The 17904-nt window shown below is 42.6% G+C and overlaps 2 protein-coding genes across 2 annotated transcripts in view; both read right to left on the reverse strand.

Annotated features, from left to right (window-relative positions):
- Nucleotides 1-12801: 12801 nt before the first annotated feature.
- Nucleotides 12802-14595, reverse strand: LOC109244313 (expansin-B18-like). The gene is made up of 4 exons (XM_019411376.1): nucleotides 14370-14595; nucleotides 14109-14221; nucleotides 13666-13859; nucleotides 12802-13178 (listed from the first exon to the last, which is right to left on the reverse strand). The coding sequence occupies exons 1-4, from the start codon at nucleotides 14542-14544 to the stop codon at nucleotides 12848-12850; spliced, it is 813 nt and encodes a 270-aa protein (XP_019266921.1). The 5' UTR covers nucleotides 14545-14595; the 3' UTR covers nucleotides 12802-12847.
- A 2860-nt stretch (nucleotides 14596-17455) lies between these two features.
- LOC109244312 overlaps nucleotides 17456-17904 on the reverse strand; it is a 4645-nt gene continuing 4196 nt past the window's right edge. Inside the window, exon 4 of the mRNA XM_019411375.1 lies at nucleotides 17456-17779. Coding sequence (XP_019266920.1) covers nucleotides 17456-17779 — 324 coding nt within the window. The remainder of the gene's footprint in view (nucleotides 17780-17904) is intronic.

Consider the following 17904-nt stretch of genomic DNA (forward strand, 5'->3'; position numbering starts at 1 on the left):
ATATACAAACGAGGATGAATATATACAAGATTGTAACTTAGCTTATATACAAACCAAAATAGAAAAGTAAAAAGTACTGAATGTAAAGTTATTTACATACCAAATACCAAATAGAAAATCAACCAAAAGGAATAAAAAGCAGAGTCAAATATTTACAGTCATCTAGATAGTCATCAAAAAAGTAGTGCGCACCCCCACGAATAAGAGTTGGCATTGTCCCCAATGCCAACTACCAAAATAAGCATCAAACAAAAAGAGTCAAAACAAAGGATATAGGGGATCCCTAAGCCAAGTCTGTATGCATGGGGTCATCAGTGGTCCCCAAGTCCTCCGTATGTGCGGGAGCCTCAGACCGGCTCCCGGTCTCCTGCTGCTCAGCTACTGGGACTGGAGCCTACTCCTGGACCGACTGTATGACAGGTGTATCGGGAGGTACAGTGGAGGAATCCTCCTGTGGGTCTGCCACCTTAATAACTGCATCCACTGTGCTGGGGAGCTTCCTTTTCTTCCTGGGCTGCCTGGGTAGCTGCTCCTGCTCTGGCTGTGGCTCTGGTGCTGCTGTTGGAGGGGCTGGATCCCCAAATAACAAATCTAAAGGCATCTGATCTGCCAATAGCTTGTCCACATCTTTCCGCAGCTCCTTCACAGGCTCTTTGGAAGCCCGTGACCTCCGCATCTTTCTATGCTCCTTGGCAAGCTCCTTCAGAGCCTTGCCATGGGACTCCACTGCTGCAGATAGGGTATCCTGAGTCTTCAAAATCTTTTCCTGGTTCTCAAGGAGCTTCTTCAAGGTATCCTCAATGGACTGAGGAATCTGAGCTGGCTGAGGTGCTGTCTGGGCCTGAATAGTGGAAGACAAGGTGGACAACTTGGATGTCGCAGCTGACATCCAGTTGTTCAGGCTAGCCAAAGTCTAACTCAACTGATGGGCAGTGAATGGATGAGTCCTGGAAGATGGCACTCTTGGGCCCGCTGAAGTATTGGGACCAGCAGAAGAAGAAGGTCCTGGAGGCATGCCCTCAACTGTAGTGGCAGCAGGTATGGCAGAAGGCTCTGTAGAAGGCTCGGTAGAAGGCTCTACCGCAACTGGCTCCTCAGGTTGGCCAGCTGGGGCAGAGGAAGGTGCCTTGTAGGTCTTGGATTTAGGTTATCCGGACCCTGCATGCTGTACCAAGAGTAAGGAGCTACCGGCTTTGTCTTGACATCATAGCTCCTCTTCTCCACCTTTAGATCCCGTAAATATATCGATAGGGTGTTTGGAAAAGGATAATTCCTGTCATGCTCTTGCCCTACCGCAGAGATCACACGGGACATCACATTGCCTACGTTTATCGGGTACCCAGCCATGATAGATACAACCAGAACTGCTCGGGTAAGCGGAATCGTCTGGTCATGAGTGGAAGGGTCAAGCCGGCTGCATACAAAGGTCAGCCACCCTCGAGCCTCAAAACTGAATGTCTTCCTGAATTTCTTCTTTCCCGCTTGTAACCACACTGGCACAGTGCCCGGGATTGCCAAGTACTGGGCCAACCACGGGCGGACTTCCTCTCCCATTGCCAACTTTGCCAAATAAAGGGACTCGTCTTCATCACGGAACCCCAAATATTCATTTAACGATCTCCCATCAAACAGCACAGTTTTATCACGCACTTTGGTCACCTTGGTATCTTTCACTATATGAGCCACATTGGAGTAGAACTCCCTTACCATGTGCTCGTTAGCATCTATGCACTGCTCTATGAAGAATTCCCAACCCCATCTTGTTCTAAATTGCCCCTGCACGTCCGGGTTGTGGGGTAAAAGGTCGGAGTCAATAAATGTTCTCTCCGGTATCAACTTTCTCAATGGCCACCATTCCCTAAACTTATGAAAGGCCACTTGACTGACACACCGATCCTCCCAGACTTCCGGCTTCCTAGATCTCTCAATCCCCCCAACCTGAGGTTCACCTCCCTCATCTGGACCTGCACTCTCCCCAGATAGTGAAGTTGTGGGGGAGGTGGAGTATTCCTCACTACCAGCTGCGGACTCGTCAGAAAAATCCGAGACTACAGTCACTGGTCCTTTGGAAGTGGGTGATGGTGAGGAAGGGGTGTCAGCTAGGTGGAGGGGGTCAGTTATATGGGTTGGGACTGTATCGGAAGAGATATCTTTGGAGGGAACGTACTCACTCCCCGACGAATGTGAAGCAGCCCTATGAGCAGCCTTTATCAATTTGCGGGTCTTTTTAATGTTCTCCCGAGCCTGGGGAGTGAGTTTTGCGATTCGCTTTCCTTTGCCCCCTCGGGAGGAACCACCTCTCCCGGGTTGTTGTGACTGTTTAGCTCCCTTTTGTTTAACCATTGTCTGCAAAAATAAGCATCTAACATTGTTAGTTTAAGCACATGCAGTGACACAAGTAGATCAAAATAGAATGCAGAGACAATATCAGTACACAGCATCAGAAATAGATTGCAGAACCTAGCAATGCGGACCACACAAACTTGACAGCGGCCGTGTTAGGGGCACGCGGACCGCACAATCTTGATCGCGGTCTGCGCTGGGCAAATGCCCAAAATACACCCTCTCTGAATCTCCCACCGCGGTCCGCACAAAAATGCAACGCGGCCGCGGTGGGCCAGCAGGGACAGCACAAATATGAATGCGGCCGCACTAGAGACAATTACCTTTTAGTCATAAAAGCACCGCGGTCCGCACAAAAATGTAACGCGGACCGCGTCAGGGCAATGCGGTCGCGCAGAAATGATCGCGGACCGCGCTGAGCTAGGGTTCAGGGGTACTAAGTTAGGGGTGCATATTTTGCCATTCTTGTTCAAGTTATTACACCTACTTTGTCCCTACTCAGTTCACCAATCAAACAAGCATATTTGGTGCATTACCCTAGTTTTAAACCAACCTAAACTAACAGTTAAATAAAAAGAAGAAGTTAAACTACTGAACAAGCTATAAAAAAATGAAAATAAGAAATTTAATTAATCACAAGTGAATGAAATGTTACCAAGTTTATGAGGATTGAGTGCAAATAGTACAAGAAGTCAGAAAAATAGTTTTATAAGGAGATGAATAGTGTTCTATAGCTCTGAGTGTTCAAAGTGCGAAAAGGGTAAAATGAAGCCCTAGGGCCCTATTTATAGAAAAACTGGGGGCCCCACACTCACCTACAAGCGCGGCCGCACAAAAGTGACCGCGGTCCGCGCTGGGTTTCAAAATGTGAAGTTTCAGAAGGCAACCTCGCGCGGCAGCGCTGGAGTGCACCGCGGACGCGAAGGTCCACCGTGGACCGCACAAATTTGACCGCGACCGCGGTGGAAAACTTTAGAGAGCATGCAATTAGTGACATGCCAGCGCGGACCGCACAAAAGTGCACTACGGTCCGCACTGGCTACTTCAGAGACTACCAGTATTTTTCCTTTGTTTTGCACTGCCTCAACACAATCCCTGCAACATCTCACAAACAATTAGCTCAAAAATCCTAAACTACTACGAAAATCAAAGATAAAGAAAAAGACATGGGTTGCCTCCCAAGAAGCGCTTGATTTAACGTCGCGGCACGACGCATGTTACCATCACATCACTTCAAATCAAGAAGCGCCACCACGTGGCTTTCATCAAACTTTCCCAAATAGTGCTTGACACGATGCCCATTGACCCGGAAAACTTCACCATTCTTGTTCTTGAGATCAAGAGCACCAAACGGAGTCACACATACAACTTCAAAAGGCCCACTCCACTTTGACTTTAGCTTTCCCGGAAATAACCTCAACCAGGAGTTGAAAAGAAGAACCATATCACCAACCTTGAATTCCTTCCCCCGAGCATACTTGTCATGAAGATACTTCATCTTGTCCTTATACAAGGACGAACTGGAGTAGGCATGAAATCTAAACTCATCAAGCTCATTAAGTTGCTCAACCCGGAGATTCGCCGCAACATCCCATTCCAAGTTCAACTTTCTCAAGGCCCACATAGCTTTGTGCTCCAATTCCACCGGAAGATGGCAAGCTTTCCCAAACACCAACCAGCACGGGAATATACCAATTGGGGTCTTGTAAGCCGTCCGGTAAGCCCATAAAACGTCATCCAACTTTTTTGACCAACCGGTCCTATTAGCATTTACCGTCTTGGACAAGATACTCTTTATTTCTCGGTTGGAAACTTCCACTTGACCACTGGCTTGGGGATGATAGGGGGTGGTCACTTTGTGATTTACTCCATACTTGGCAAGCAATAAATCAAAAGCCTTGTCGCAAAAGTGAGACCCCCCATCACTAATGATAGCACGAGGGGTACCAAACCTTGTGAAGATACACTTTTTCAAGAATGCCACAACACTCCGGGCTTCATTGTTGGGTAAAGCCGCAGCTTCCACCCACTTTGAGACATAGTCCACCGCCACGAGAATATATGTGTTCCCACAAGAGCTCACGAAAGGACCCATGAAATCGATGCCCCAAACATTAAAAATATCCACCTTGAGAATCGTATTGAGAGGCATCTCATCCCTTTTAGAAATCCCGCCGGCTCTTTGGCATGCATCACATCTCTTTACCAAGTCACTAGCATCCTTGAACAAAGTCGGCCAATAGAAACCGCAACTCAAGACCTTTGAAGCCGTCCTCACCCCTCCATGATGGCCACCATAGGGAGATAAGTGACAAGCCTCCAATATGCTCAATTGTTCACCTTCCGGGACACATCTCCTAATCACACCATCCGTGCAAATTTTAAACAAGTACGGATCATCCCAATAAAAATCCAAGCTATCCCGTTTGAGTTTCTTCTTTTGATTGGAAGAGAGCTCACACGGGGTAATTCCGGTCACAATGAAGTTGGCGATGTCCGCGAACCATGGCATGTCACACATTGACACAGAAAGAAGTTGCTCGTCGGGGAATGCATCATTTATCTCAAGACCGTCACATGGCCTCCCTTCTTCCTCTAACCGGGACAAATGGTCCGCAACTTGGTTCTCACTTCCCTTCCGGTCCACTATTTCTAAGTCAAATTCTTGAAGAAGTAACACCCATCTCATCAATCTTGCTTTGGAATCCTTTTTGGTCATCAAATATCTAAGGGCGGCATGGTCCGTGTGCACAATCACCTTGGCCCCCATAAGATAGGGCCGAAATTTCTCCATGGAAAATACAATGGCCAATAACTCCTTCTCCGTCACCGTGTAATTCCGTTGAGCTTCATTCATAGTCTTACTTGCATAATACACGGGATGGAACATTTTGTTAACCCGTTGACCCAACACCGCCCCCACTGCAACATCACTAGCATCACACATTAGTTCAAAGGGCAAACTCCAATTAGGTGCGGTTATGATAGGGGTAGTGGTCAACTTGTGTTTTAAGAGTTCAAAGGCCTCCATACACTTTTCATCAAAAACAAACTTGGCATCTTTCTCTAGTAGCTTGCACAGTGGATTCACGACCTTCGAGAAGTCTTTGATAAACCGCCGGTAGAACCCGGCATGCCCAAGAAAACTTCTCACCCCTTTGACAGAAGTAGGGGGAGGGAGCCTTGAAATCACCTCAATTTTTGCCTTATCTACCTCTATCCCATGTTTTGAAATCTTGTGGCCCAACACTATACCTTCTTCAACCATAAAATGGCATTTTTCCCAATTGAGAACTAGGTTAGTTTCTTCACAACGAGCCAAGACTCTATCCAAATTTACCAAGCATTCTTCAAAAGAGTCACCAACCACACTAAAGTCGTCCATGAAGAACTCCAATATGTCCTCCACCATATCGGTGAAAATAGCCATCATGCAACGTTGGAAGGACGCCGGAGCATTGCACAATCCGAATGGCATCCGGGAGAAAGCAAATGTTCCATAGGGGCATGTAAAAGTAGTCTTCTCTTGGTCCTCCGGGGCAATTAAAATTTGATTGTAGCCCGAGTACCCATCTAAGAAACAATAGAATGCTTTCCCCGCAAGACGATCAAGAATTTGGTCGAGGAATGGCAAGGGAAAATGATCCTTGCGGGTCACCTTGTTGAGTTTCCGATAGTCCATGCAAACTCTCCACCCGGTAATGGTTCGAGTGGGAATAAGCTCATTGTTGTCATTGGGCACCACCGTCATCCCTCCTTTCTTTGGCACACATTGGACCGGAGAAGTCCATGAACTGTCAGAGATTGGATAAACCACACCGGCGTCAAGCCACTTGATAACCTCTTTCTTTACCACTTCTTGCATTGCCTCATTGAGTCTTCTTTGATGTTCAAGGGACGGCCTTGCATCCTCCTCCAGAATGATCTTATGCATGCAAAATGCGGGGCTTATTCCCCTAATGTCCACCAGAGTCCATCCTATTGCCCTTTTTCGCCTTTGAAGCACCTCCAAAGTGGCCTCCACCTGCAAGTTAGTAAGGCAAGAAGAAAGAATAACTGGAAGAGTTGAATTAGAGCCCAAAAATTCATACCTGAGGTGTGGAGGAAGTGGCTTCAACTCCAACATCGGTGGCTCCTCAATGGATGGCTTAGTTGGTGGTTTTGCGGTTTTCAAGATCCAAAGATAACTTCCTAGGCTCATATGAATATGAACCCATACCATGCAATGAATTCACACACTCCACTCTGCTAGCATCATCTTCTACATCCATGCCAAGAAGTACGGCCTCAAGAGGATCTTCAACATTCATCATGGAACTTGTGTCATCCGCTATCACAGATGTGACAATGTCCACAAGTGAACACACTTCTGTGCTATTGGGTTGCCTCATTGATTTGCAAACATGAAATACCACCTTCCCATCTCCCACTCGGAATGTCAATTCACCTGCTTCAACAATCCAATATGACAAAGTCGGCCGGCAATATGAATGTGTCCACCCGGACAAGAACGTCGTCAACTATACCTAAAGGCCGCTTCATCGACCGGTCAGCCATTTGAAGTCTCATCGAGGTTGGCCTAGGTTTCCCAATTCCCAAAGTCTTAAAGACTGAATACGGCATCAAATTAATGCTAGCCCCCAAGTCACAAAGGGCCTTAGCAAACTCCGCACTACCGATAGTGCAAGGAATAGTAAAATCTTCTGGGTCTTCAAGTTTCGGGGCCATAGAATGCACTATCGCAATAACTTGGTGCGTCATCTTTATTGTTTCACAATCCATGGAACGTTTCTTTGTGACCAAATCCTTTATGAACTTTGCATAGCCCGGCATTTGTTCAAGTGCCTCCACCAAGGGCACGTTGATTGTAAGGCTTTTCATCATTATGAATTTTTTAAACCGATTGTCATTCTTTTGCTTTGCTAACCGCTGAGGATAAGGTGGAGGTGGTCTAGGTAAGGGTGCCTTGCCTTTTGGCACCACCGGCTCCGGAAAATCAATTATGTGCTCCCTAGACGGGTTCACGGCCTCTTGAGTTTCCACCTCGACCTCATCAATATCTATTCTCACTTCCTTATTCACATTTGTCTCAACCACATCTTCAACAATCAAAGGATCCACATCTTCTTGGAGCTCAACATCATCCTTCACCACTTGATTTTCATTTGAGGCTTGCACATCACAGCCTCTTCCGCTTCTCGTTGTGACTGCCATCACATGATTATTACCTCCCTTTGGGTTCACTACTGTATCACTTGGTAGTGCTCCCTTAGGTCGGGTATTCAACGCTTGAGAAATTTTCCCTATTTGCACTTCTAGTTTCCAGATAGATGTGTTGTGTGAAGCCAATTGTGCATCCGAGTCTTGGTTCTTTTTCATCATCTGCTCGAACATCATTTCTATCCGTCCCATATCACTTCCGGAAGAACTAGACCCTTGTTGAATTGGAAAGGGGGTGGATTGTTTGGTTGTTGGAACATGGGGGGCCTTTGAAAGCCTTGTCCCCTACCACCATTATTCCACCCTCCTTGATTGTTATTGTTGTTTGCTCCAATTATTGTTGTTCCCGTCAATTGCCTTGATTGTTACCTTGATTACCCCAATTGTTGTTCTGATTGTTGTTGTTCCAATTGTTACCGCCTTGTTGTTGGTTATTGTTAATCCAATTACCGCCGCCTTGTTGATTGCCCAATTGCTTTGGGGACGCATTGTTGATTCCCTTGATTTCCTCTATTTCCTTGGTAGTTATTGACATATTGGCATTCCTCACTTTGATCATCATAGCACTCATTCGAATAACCACCACCATCATTGTTGTTGTCAAATTGCTCACCATTACCTTGAGGTTGTTGTTGCCCTCTTTGCCTCCTTTTCAACATAGAGACACTCTGCATTGACTTGGCGCGGGTTTTGGACTTGTTGCAATTGCGCCTTCGCCAATTGATTCATAGTTGTTGTAAGTTCGACAATAGCTTGGCCATGATCGTTCAACTCCTTGTGCAAATGGATGACCGTGGGTCACCTTGGGGCACATTCGCTCGGCTTTGCCATGCTGAAGGAGTGTCGGCCATTTCATCAAGTACATCACATGCTTCTTGGTAAGAAAGTTTCATAAAGTTCCCCCGGTCAATTGGTTCACAATGCACTGGTTCGTGTGTTGATGCCCGATAAAAGGTTTGTTGTATCATCGCCTCGGTCATGTCGTTATTAGGGCACTCTCTTCACCATTGTTCTATATCTTTCCCAAATTTCGTGCACAGGTTCCATTGGCATTTGTTTGAAAGCTAGAATCTCATCCCGAAGAGCCGCCATATGACTTGGAGAAAAGAACTTGGCAATAAATTTGTCGCCAATTCATCCCATGTGTGGATAGAATGATTTGGAAGCCTTTCTAACCAGTCCAACGCTTTACCCGAAGAGAAACGGGAAAAGCCTCAATCTCAACGCATCCTCGAACACGTTGTTTGTTTGCTGCCCCAGCATGTATCTACGAACCCCTTCAAGTGCTTGTATGCATTTTGATCGGAGGAGCCCGTAAATACCCTCTTTGCTCGAGCAAGGTCAACATAACATTTGTGATTTGAAAGTTCCCCGCCCGGATTCAGGGAGGAACAATGGCACTCGCGTACCCTTGATTTGGTAGAACTCTTGGGACTGCTCTTGGCGGTGGCGGAGGAGGGTCTGGAATAGGATTGTTGTCATTTGCGTTGGCCTGACGGCCTCTACGTGGAACTTGATGGTTTGAACCTCTTCGGGCTCAAGATCATCTACCTCCTCCCCCGCATTTTCACGTGCCAGAGGGTCGTTTGCATTAAGAGCCATAGTACCTGAATGATCGACACAAACAAAATTAGTAAACAAGAAGGAAAGAGAAGCAAAACACAAAACGAGCTAAACAGATAGTCAACACCGTAAGCTCCCCGGCAACGGCGCCAAAAAGTTGATCGCTGCCGACTCAACACTACACTAAGGTAGGAAGAGCGGGTTGCAACAGCTTTTACCCGAATAGTGGTTCGGGATCGAATTTCCACTGGGAGCTAGTAATGGAGTTGTATTGTCTGTTTAGTCTAGAATTGCAGTTGTGCTTCTAATATCACTTCAACCATCCTTGGTTTTGATTTTTATATCTACTATTATAAGACTAGTGATTGAAGCGAAATTATGCTACGGGAATATTGCTAAGTTGTAATTAATATAGAGAAGGGCACTAGGGTCGTGGCATTACCTAGGTGGCTAATTAACGGGTAGATGCTACTAAGGATAGATTGACATGTTTGGGGCTTATGCTATAACCGTTGCACAATTGTACCCACTCTCACACCTCTCGGTAGAGAGAGTGATTTTGCCTAATTGACTCTCTCGAGACCAATTGGGTAGGCAAATTAAACCAAGCAACTAGGGTTCAAGTGGGGTGATTACTCTCTCGAGATTTAACCCGTTAATTGGGACTACCATTTCTCATGGGTCCATCCCAATTCCTTGTTGGGTCAATTTTGGGGTTATAGACTCTCTTTCTCAAGAAGAGTTAAACCCACCAAGCTAGAATCAGTGTTAGCAACCACCAATCCTTAATTAAAACCTAAAATTTACGCAAATAGCAAACACCCAATATCAATCTAGCCTTAGATGGCAATACCCATCAATTACCCACACTAGGGTTGAGCCACAACCCTAGCTTGTGAGTTAGCTACTCATGCTAGATGCAAAAATTAAAGAAATAGATGAAGAAGTAAACATATTAATTGATTGCTAAGAAGAAAATACAATATTGAAGAGTAAGAATGCCAAAAATGCTAAACTAGGCGTTCTCCCGAGCTCAGCAGCTTTAGAAAAACCAAACTTAACCTAAAACAGAAAAAGGTTCTATTTATACTCGGCTGGAAAAATTGGACAAAAATACCCTACGGGGTCAGCGCGGACCGTGCAAACATGACCGCGGCCGCACTGGCTCTTGAACTCTTGGGTTCTGCTTCTCTGAAGTTGAGGACCGCGGACCGTGTAAAAAAGGCAGCGCGGCCGCGGTGAAAATCGGCGCGGCCGCACAGAATTGAGCGCGGGCCGCATTGCTTGAAAAGGGTCAAAATTAGGCTCTCTGAATCTCTGCTGCACGGACCGCGTAAAAGTGTAGCGCGGCCGCGGAGCCTGACCGCGGACCGCGTTGGATTGACCGTGGCCGCGTAGCCTCCCCTTAATTTTTCCATTCTCTGAACCTCCTAGTGCGGCCGCGTTCACAGTTGCGCGGTCCGCACTAGGGCCTCTTCTCCTAAACTTCCTTGGTCTTTGACACTTGAGCAGGTTTCACTCCTTTCTGAGTCGATATTTGACTTTCGTCGCTTTGTCGATCAAACCTGCAATCAAGTGCAACTTATGAGCGTTTTGAGACTATTTTGTAGCAATTTTATGATAAAAGTGTAGGCAAGTATGGGCATAAAACACGTTAAAATCCTAACTTATCAAGGACGGAGCCTCGTCCTCATCCACTGCCCGAAGCTCAGTGGTCTTGGACAAACCTGTGGAAGGAAGAAGGGGACTTAGTAAATATGACAGTTTAATAGAAAAGGAAATTCAATCGGGGGAAGAATACTCACCATGGGAACGGGCCGCCCACTTGCTTTTTGAGAGTTTGCATCAATCGCACTCGAAGTACGATAACCGTTTGCAGATCTCCTCGACCCACTCTTTGAAGCGGGGAGCTGCACTGGGGACTTGGGTGAACGCTGCAGAACGGTAGAACCAGGCGATGAGAAAGAAGAACAAAACCCGAAAAGTATGCTAAATACTGAAGAAGAGAGGAACTTACTTGTTAGATTCCACTTTTTAGGGAACAACATGAACTCGGGGGGAATGCGATCCTCGGTCTTCACCCGAACGAATCTCCCCTGCTAGCCTCAATCCATGTCTTCATCAATGCTTGAGAATGGAGCTTTCTTTGCCCGACGGACGAGCTTGATCAATCCTCCTCGAAAGATTCGGGGACTTTAGAGGCGGAGCAGATGATCGATGGTAAACCGAGGCTCCTCCGTGTTATTGACGAAGTGATGGAGGAGGATTTACGATCCTCCAAACGGACGGATGAATCTGCCCGAGGCAGACCTCATACCTTTTGCAAAAGTCAATGACTATTCTATCCATCGGGCCGAGCGTGAAGGGGTATGTATAAACACTTGAATACCGCTCCACATGTGTGATGATGTCTTCATCAGGGCTAGGGACGACCACTTCCTTGCCCCCCCCCCCCACTTACAGTCCTCCCGAACCGTCGGGAGAGTGTCCTCGGTGATGGAGCACATGTACCTTTACACCTCATCATCTCGGCCACTTTCGACCTTAAAGTCATTGTCTATTGAGCAACCTCCGGGGATGAAATTCTTTAGTGGAGGTTTCGGGGCCCCTTCAAGTACGACCACCTCGACATCCGTGGCCGAGTTAGAAGTTTAAAAGGCGGTCTGTTAGAAGTCAACTGCAGATTGATATTTACCGAAAAGAGAAGATTTTACCTTATTTAGACTTGCACTAGGATTGAAACTCTCCTACTATATAAAAGGAAAAACTTTTTCATTTTAAACCACTATTGGCACGCATATCAAAGCAATAAAAGTTTATTTTCATTCGCTAGCTATTGTTAATTGTGTTCTCCAGCTGCTTAATTATTCGGTTACACCCGAGCTAGTCCCGAGAGCTCTATCGAGCAGTGTTCTTCTAAAAGGCTAGTCTCGATTGTTCATCACGTTTAGTTTGATTATTCTGCTTCCCTTTACTTTAATTACTTTATGTCCATAGACTATTCATGTTAAATTGAATCACGTATCCTTTAACCGCATACAAATTTAATTGTTACACATTTTAAGGGCAAATAATATCTAAAGGTAAAATTGTATTTTTATAAAGTTCATTAGATTATCGGTTAAACCATTAATAAAATTGGACAAATTAAGACCCGAACCAATAACCCAATAGTAAAACAATACTAAACCGCTACCGAACCATTAACCGGCCAATAACCCAATACCGAGAGCCCAATATGCTTTTTTCGGTGTAAGGTAATGTTTCCATGATGTTTCTCGATATTAAAGATTAATATTGAGATCGAACAAGAGTATTTTTAAAACAACATAAATATTGCTCATAAATATGGAAAATCATCCCCACTTCGAGAAACATTTATTAGATTTGAAGGTAACCAAAGATTGGAAATCTATTTCCTAAATATTTTTCACCATAACAAGCATATATGAGTAAGTTCAACACATGCATTATATAAAGATGGGATAAGGAGATACTTAATACATAAAGTAACAATTTAGGAACTGGTAGTCTGAACGTTGAGAACGTACTATTCCCTAAACCATAAATAGGGCGTGGTATTAATATTAAAAATACACAACAGCCACATTTTTCTTGTGTCTATCTATTTTATAGTTTATTCTAATAATAATTTGATAACACAGTGTACCATATTGACTTGTGCAGTAACTGATAAAGCAGCACATTGTTTAGCATTAAGCTAGACTTTAAAATTGACAAGTGATCGGTAAGTTTCTCCGGGCTGCCAACCAGCCGGAATGACGCCGTTGGCCACCAGAGTCTGGCCGGATTCTCCGGTGAGTTTGAGAGAGAAGGGTGCCACAAGGGAGGAGCCAGAATTGAGCTTCCACACCGCACCCCACGACTGTTGCATGGGCTGCCATGTATCTGAATCCAAGGCCTGTTTCAGGTCAACTCTGTTTAGATCTCCGTCTCCGTCTTCGTACTCGATTAGAGCTGCGAAATAGCTGGGATTTGAACCTGAGTCTACGTGAAATGCCAGTGATACTCCGGGATAGTTGCAGTCCACTCTGTTGCATGTACCGTTAATTATTACGAGATCAACTTCTCATTATTTTTTATAACAAATGATAGGAATTGAGCATAATATAATAATTACTAAGTACTGCTAACTATGATTGAGGCATATTACTAGGAATATTTAAGAACAACGCAAGGCTATTTAATTTATAGTGTCCACTTTTATGCATTTTAAAATAGCAAATAGCCTAACACTAGTTGAAAAGTGAGTACTAATTTCTATTAAATAGAGTTTGTATCCTTCTTCCACCTTCAAACTCTTCTTCATATTCACGGAAAATCTCTGATCAAGGATAGAACAGGGGCTATTTTTTTTCTAATTATATATTCCATCTATGTATATATTATAAGGTATTTCCTCGGGCAGAAGAAGCAAGGTCCTTGAATTATTTTCAAACTGGCTGTTATCTTTTCTGTCCATATATCTTTACACAATGGGAAGGTTATATTAACAAATTAGTGCGTATGAAAGTTCACCTTTTATACTGAATCTGCAGAACTCCAGCATTACGCAAATGATCAGCTTGTCCTGAAAGAGCCATGGCTCCAAAAGCAGTGCCACTCAAATCAAAATGAGCTGATTCTACTACACTTGGTCCTCCCTGACACTCATCTGTTATTACCACCCTCACTGCCTTTCCTGAGCATGCTGCATTTCCCTTGCACTTTACCTGCATTTGTTTATTTACACAAGCCAAAAATCATTAATTAATCACGTCCCCCTCTCTATTTGCCTTCACATGCATGTGTACCTGGTGAATAATATATTTTTTCTGTTTTTATTTGTGAAGAAAAGGGAATTGAATAATGTAAGTAATTGTTAGCACCTGATAGAATGTAATTTAACTAACTTGCTATAAATTTATTGATATTGTCAGCATATAGCTTAAATTCTTAGTAGTACTGAATTTGTCGCGCACCTGAAAACAAGCTCCACAGCCCTTGCCTGATTTGAAAAGGGAAGGGCCGCCAGCCGCTATTAGGGAGGAGAATGGTGGTTGATCTACTGCGTTAGTATACCCACAAGCTCCACCTTTGCACAACACAAAAATATACCCCAAAAAAATTATTAGTAAAATTAATATATAAAATTATGTGCACCATTTAATGCACCAATATTCTCTTTTCTTTTTCCTACAATTTTCAGAGGCTAACAAGAAAATTTAGTGTGTGTAGCTTACCATCACTTCCTGCGCCATTAGGGTTTCCATACCAAGTAGCAACAGCAGGTGACCAGTCAGAATTTGAGTTAACTTTTGATACGTTGAGACGTTTAGGATTGAAGCAAGAGCAAGAAATAGTCAGAAGAGAGAAAAGGGTAAAATATGTGAAAATAGTAAAATGGTTAAGAGCCATAAGAGTCACTATCAAGGATTGAAACAAAATCTTCTCGATTAGACAACTACGTAGTATTATTCTTGCAATGTTTAGCTCTACTGCTTGTATTGGGATGAATTGAATGCGCTAAAGGCCTCTATTTATAGACAAAGTTAAGTCTTAAGAAATATGCACAGTCCAATCTTAGAGTCTTAAATATAACTGTAGATTAATTTGAATTCCCACCCTTGTAAGTAAAAGGCCATGTGGCAGTATTATTTAATATCTTCCTCAATTAGCTCTCAGCAGAATGTTAAAGAAGATTATGTTGTAGTTGCCTGAAAAGGGTCTAAGAGTCGGGTGGCATATTAGAGAAATTTTCTCGTTATGTAATTTGGCCAGAAAAGATGAATGACCCTTAAAGATTGAGGTCTTTCCAATTATTTTATAACACTAATTTATATAATGAAATAATAATAAAGCAACAATAAATGAGTGTTACATCATTCGTATTCAAACTCTTAGAATTTTAACATCATACATATTTATAAAATTATCTAAAACTTTATGATTGTAGAACACTGAACATACATGGGTAGTTTCATGATAGTAATTCTCATCGGGTGAAATTTAGATAATTCGCGCACTACTTTTATCAATTTATCCTTTTATTTTATTTACAAATTTCCCCCTAATATATTCATTTTCTCAACAATCATAGAACAACCGTTAGTGAAGGGACAAAATAGGAAAAATATAATTTGATTACGTAACTGAACTTTGACAAATTCACCTTTAGACCACTCTAAAGTAGTACGTGTGTTATCTTGTTGGACCAGAAAGGACAAATTTTCAGTGCATAAGACGCTACCCTTTGTGTTTAATGGAAATTGAAGTTAATTATTAGAAAGAGAGGATTGACATATGCAGTTCTATATCGTAAACTTTCTTTTGTGTAATAAAGGTATCATTTCAGTTCTTGTCCATTTGAGGAAGAAATTCAATATCATTTTGGCCTCTTCAATTGCTCCAAATATATATAAGTCATACTCACACAGTCACACCCTTCAAATTTCTACTTTCTAATAAGGGGGAGTTAGCACACAGCTGGACGATATGTGTGCTTGGGATTTAAAGGATAATTTGGTCATTTCAGGCGTAATGGAACACTATAGTTGGCTAAAACGGAATATTACTGTAGCTGCTGTACAAATTTTTGAGTATCTTTACTAAATTGACCTTTGCTTATGTCATCAACTATCACTACGTACTTCTCACAGTGGTTGTCTTACTTTGTACTCCCATCGTGGCCCCGCATCCCATCCCCACCTAAACTGTGTTTCACCTCTACATTTTCCATGCATTTGTATCATTGCCATTGTCGTTCTATACTTAGTATATAGTGAATTACCATTATATGTAAAATATGTGTCTAATTCTTTTGGAAAACCTTATCAATTATTTTAAAATAATTCCACAATTTTTTGGTTAAATACATAAGTATCGTAAATATTTTTCAAATAGATTTTATTCTACTTAACCATATTAAATGTATAATTAACCTACTTGCTAATAAAAATAAAAGAGAACACTACCATTTAGTTATTTCTCATTTTGTCATATCATTATGCAATATTAAAGACTTACCTTTTTCTGATATTGTTGTACAATCGCTTAGATTAAATAAATATTTAATAAAATTTAGTAACTTAAAAATACCTGAAAATATAATACTAATTATTTTTTCAAATAAGTTCAACACTGAACTATAATAAAGAAAACTGTATTACAATATATTAGAAATGACAGTTTAGGGGACGAACATTGCAATAACAGTTTGGGGGACGAACATTGCACTAAACAATTCTACTAAAAGCCTGATAATTTATATCGCACACGTGCCTATCTTCAATTGCAGCACTTCAATTTTCCTCCTCTGGTGACACGTACCCTCTTGATTTGTTTACGACGTCTGGCTTCCACTTATGTGCTTTTTGTTCTCCTTCGTTCATTTTATAAAAAAATTATTTCTCTAGATTTTCCCTCTCTCGCATAAATATTTTTTCTTCTCTTTGAGTTTCTTAATAGATTGATATAGATTTTCGCTGCCAAAAGTTATTGCATGTTGTTTGCCCTAAATTTGTCAGCTAGCGCTTCCAACAAATCAGTGAAGAATTTTGCATCGCAGGGTGAGAAGAGATTTTAACACTAAGTTCCTCAGAGGTTAAGTTCACATTTTTCCATTCTGCAGTCTTAATTATTGGAAAATAAATTACACCTTTAACTGTGCTTCATCTTTAATAATTTGATTCTAGGAGTTTGCTTCATTTTTCCATTAATATTAGTATATTACCGAACTAAAATCTCTACTTTCCACTTCTTGGTATTTTGTTTCCTGCCTACCGTGCCTGGCCTCGGCTTCGCTTATGGATTTTATTTTAAATTTTTTTACTTTAGTTCTTTGTTTAAAAAGGTGCCAAAGGCAATGGAACAGTCGGAGAGGGAAGAAAAGAAGAGGAAATGCTAAGTAAAAGCTATACTAGGGTTAACTAATATGAATTTTCATTGATGTCCTGCCAAAAATGCAGAGAATTACACTATATAGAGGAATATCCTCAGCAGGACCACTACTAAGGGATAAGGTCGTACACCTCTCTACTGACAGTACTATCGAGGACCAAAAGTGTCCTGGATAAAGAAATTACAGACTCAATTGCTAATTCTGTAAACATAAATTAAAACTTAAGAGGACTAAAGTGTAACAACTGAAACTTCCTATTTTAATAACATTCAACTAACTCTAACGGTCAGGTACACCTCCGCAAGCGACGAGTACCACTCCTCCCAGCCAGCGTAATTCTTTCTTGCATCATTGCCCTTCCCTTAAAAACCTTCCTTGTCCTCAAGGAAGAAATGAGGGAAACTTCAACTTCATCACTGCATAATCTTCCTAAGTAGCTTGTTCCTTTGTCATTTGGGACCATTGAACCAGAATTTGAGGGACTGCCTTGTTTCCTCGTTTGATCATCCTTCTGCCCAAGACCTCCTGAGGTTCCACACAGTAGGGACTAGTAACATCAATCACTGGAGGATGGTTGATTTTATCAGGTATAGCATAACAAGGCTTGAGCTGTGAAACATGAAAAGTAGGGTGGATAGCAACATGAGAAGGAAGTGAGAGTTTGTAGGCAACTGGACCAATTTTCTGCAAGATCTGATATGGACCATAGTACTTAGCAGAAAGCTTAGTAAACGAATGGTTTGAAAGAGTGATCTGTCAGTAAGGTTGAAGTTTGAGATAAACCCAATCTCCTTCATTGTAGTTCCTGTCAACCCTATGCTTGTTGGCCAAGCTGGACATCCTTTGTTGTGCCCTGTGAATGTGGAATTTCAACAGCT

This window comes from Nicotiana attenuata, unplaced genomic scaffold (genome assembly GCF_001879085.1).
Source record: "Nicotiana attenuata strain UT unplaced genomic scaffold, NIATTr2, whole genome shotgun sequence".
NCBI classification, from domain to species: Eukaryota; Viridiplantae; Streptophyta; class Magnoliopsida; order Solanales; family Solanaceae; genus Nicotiana; species Nicotiana attenuata.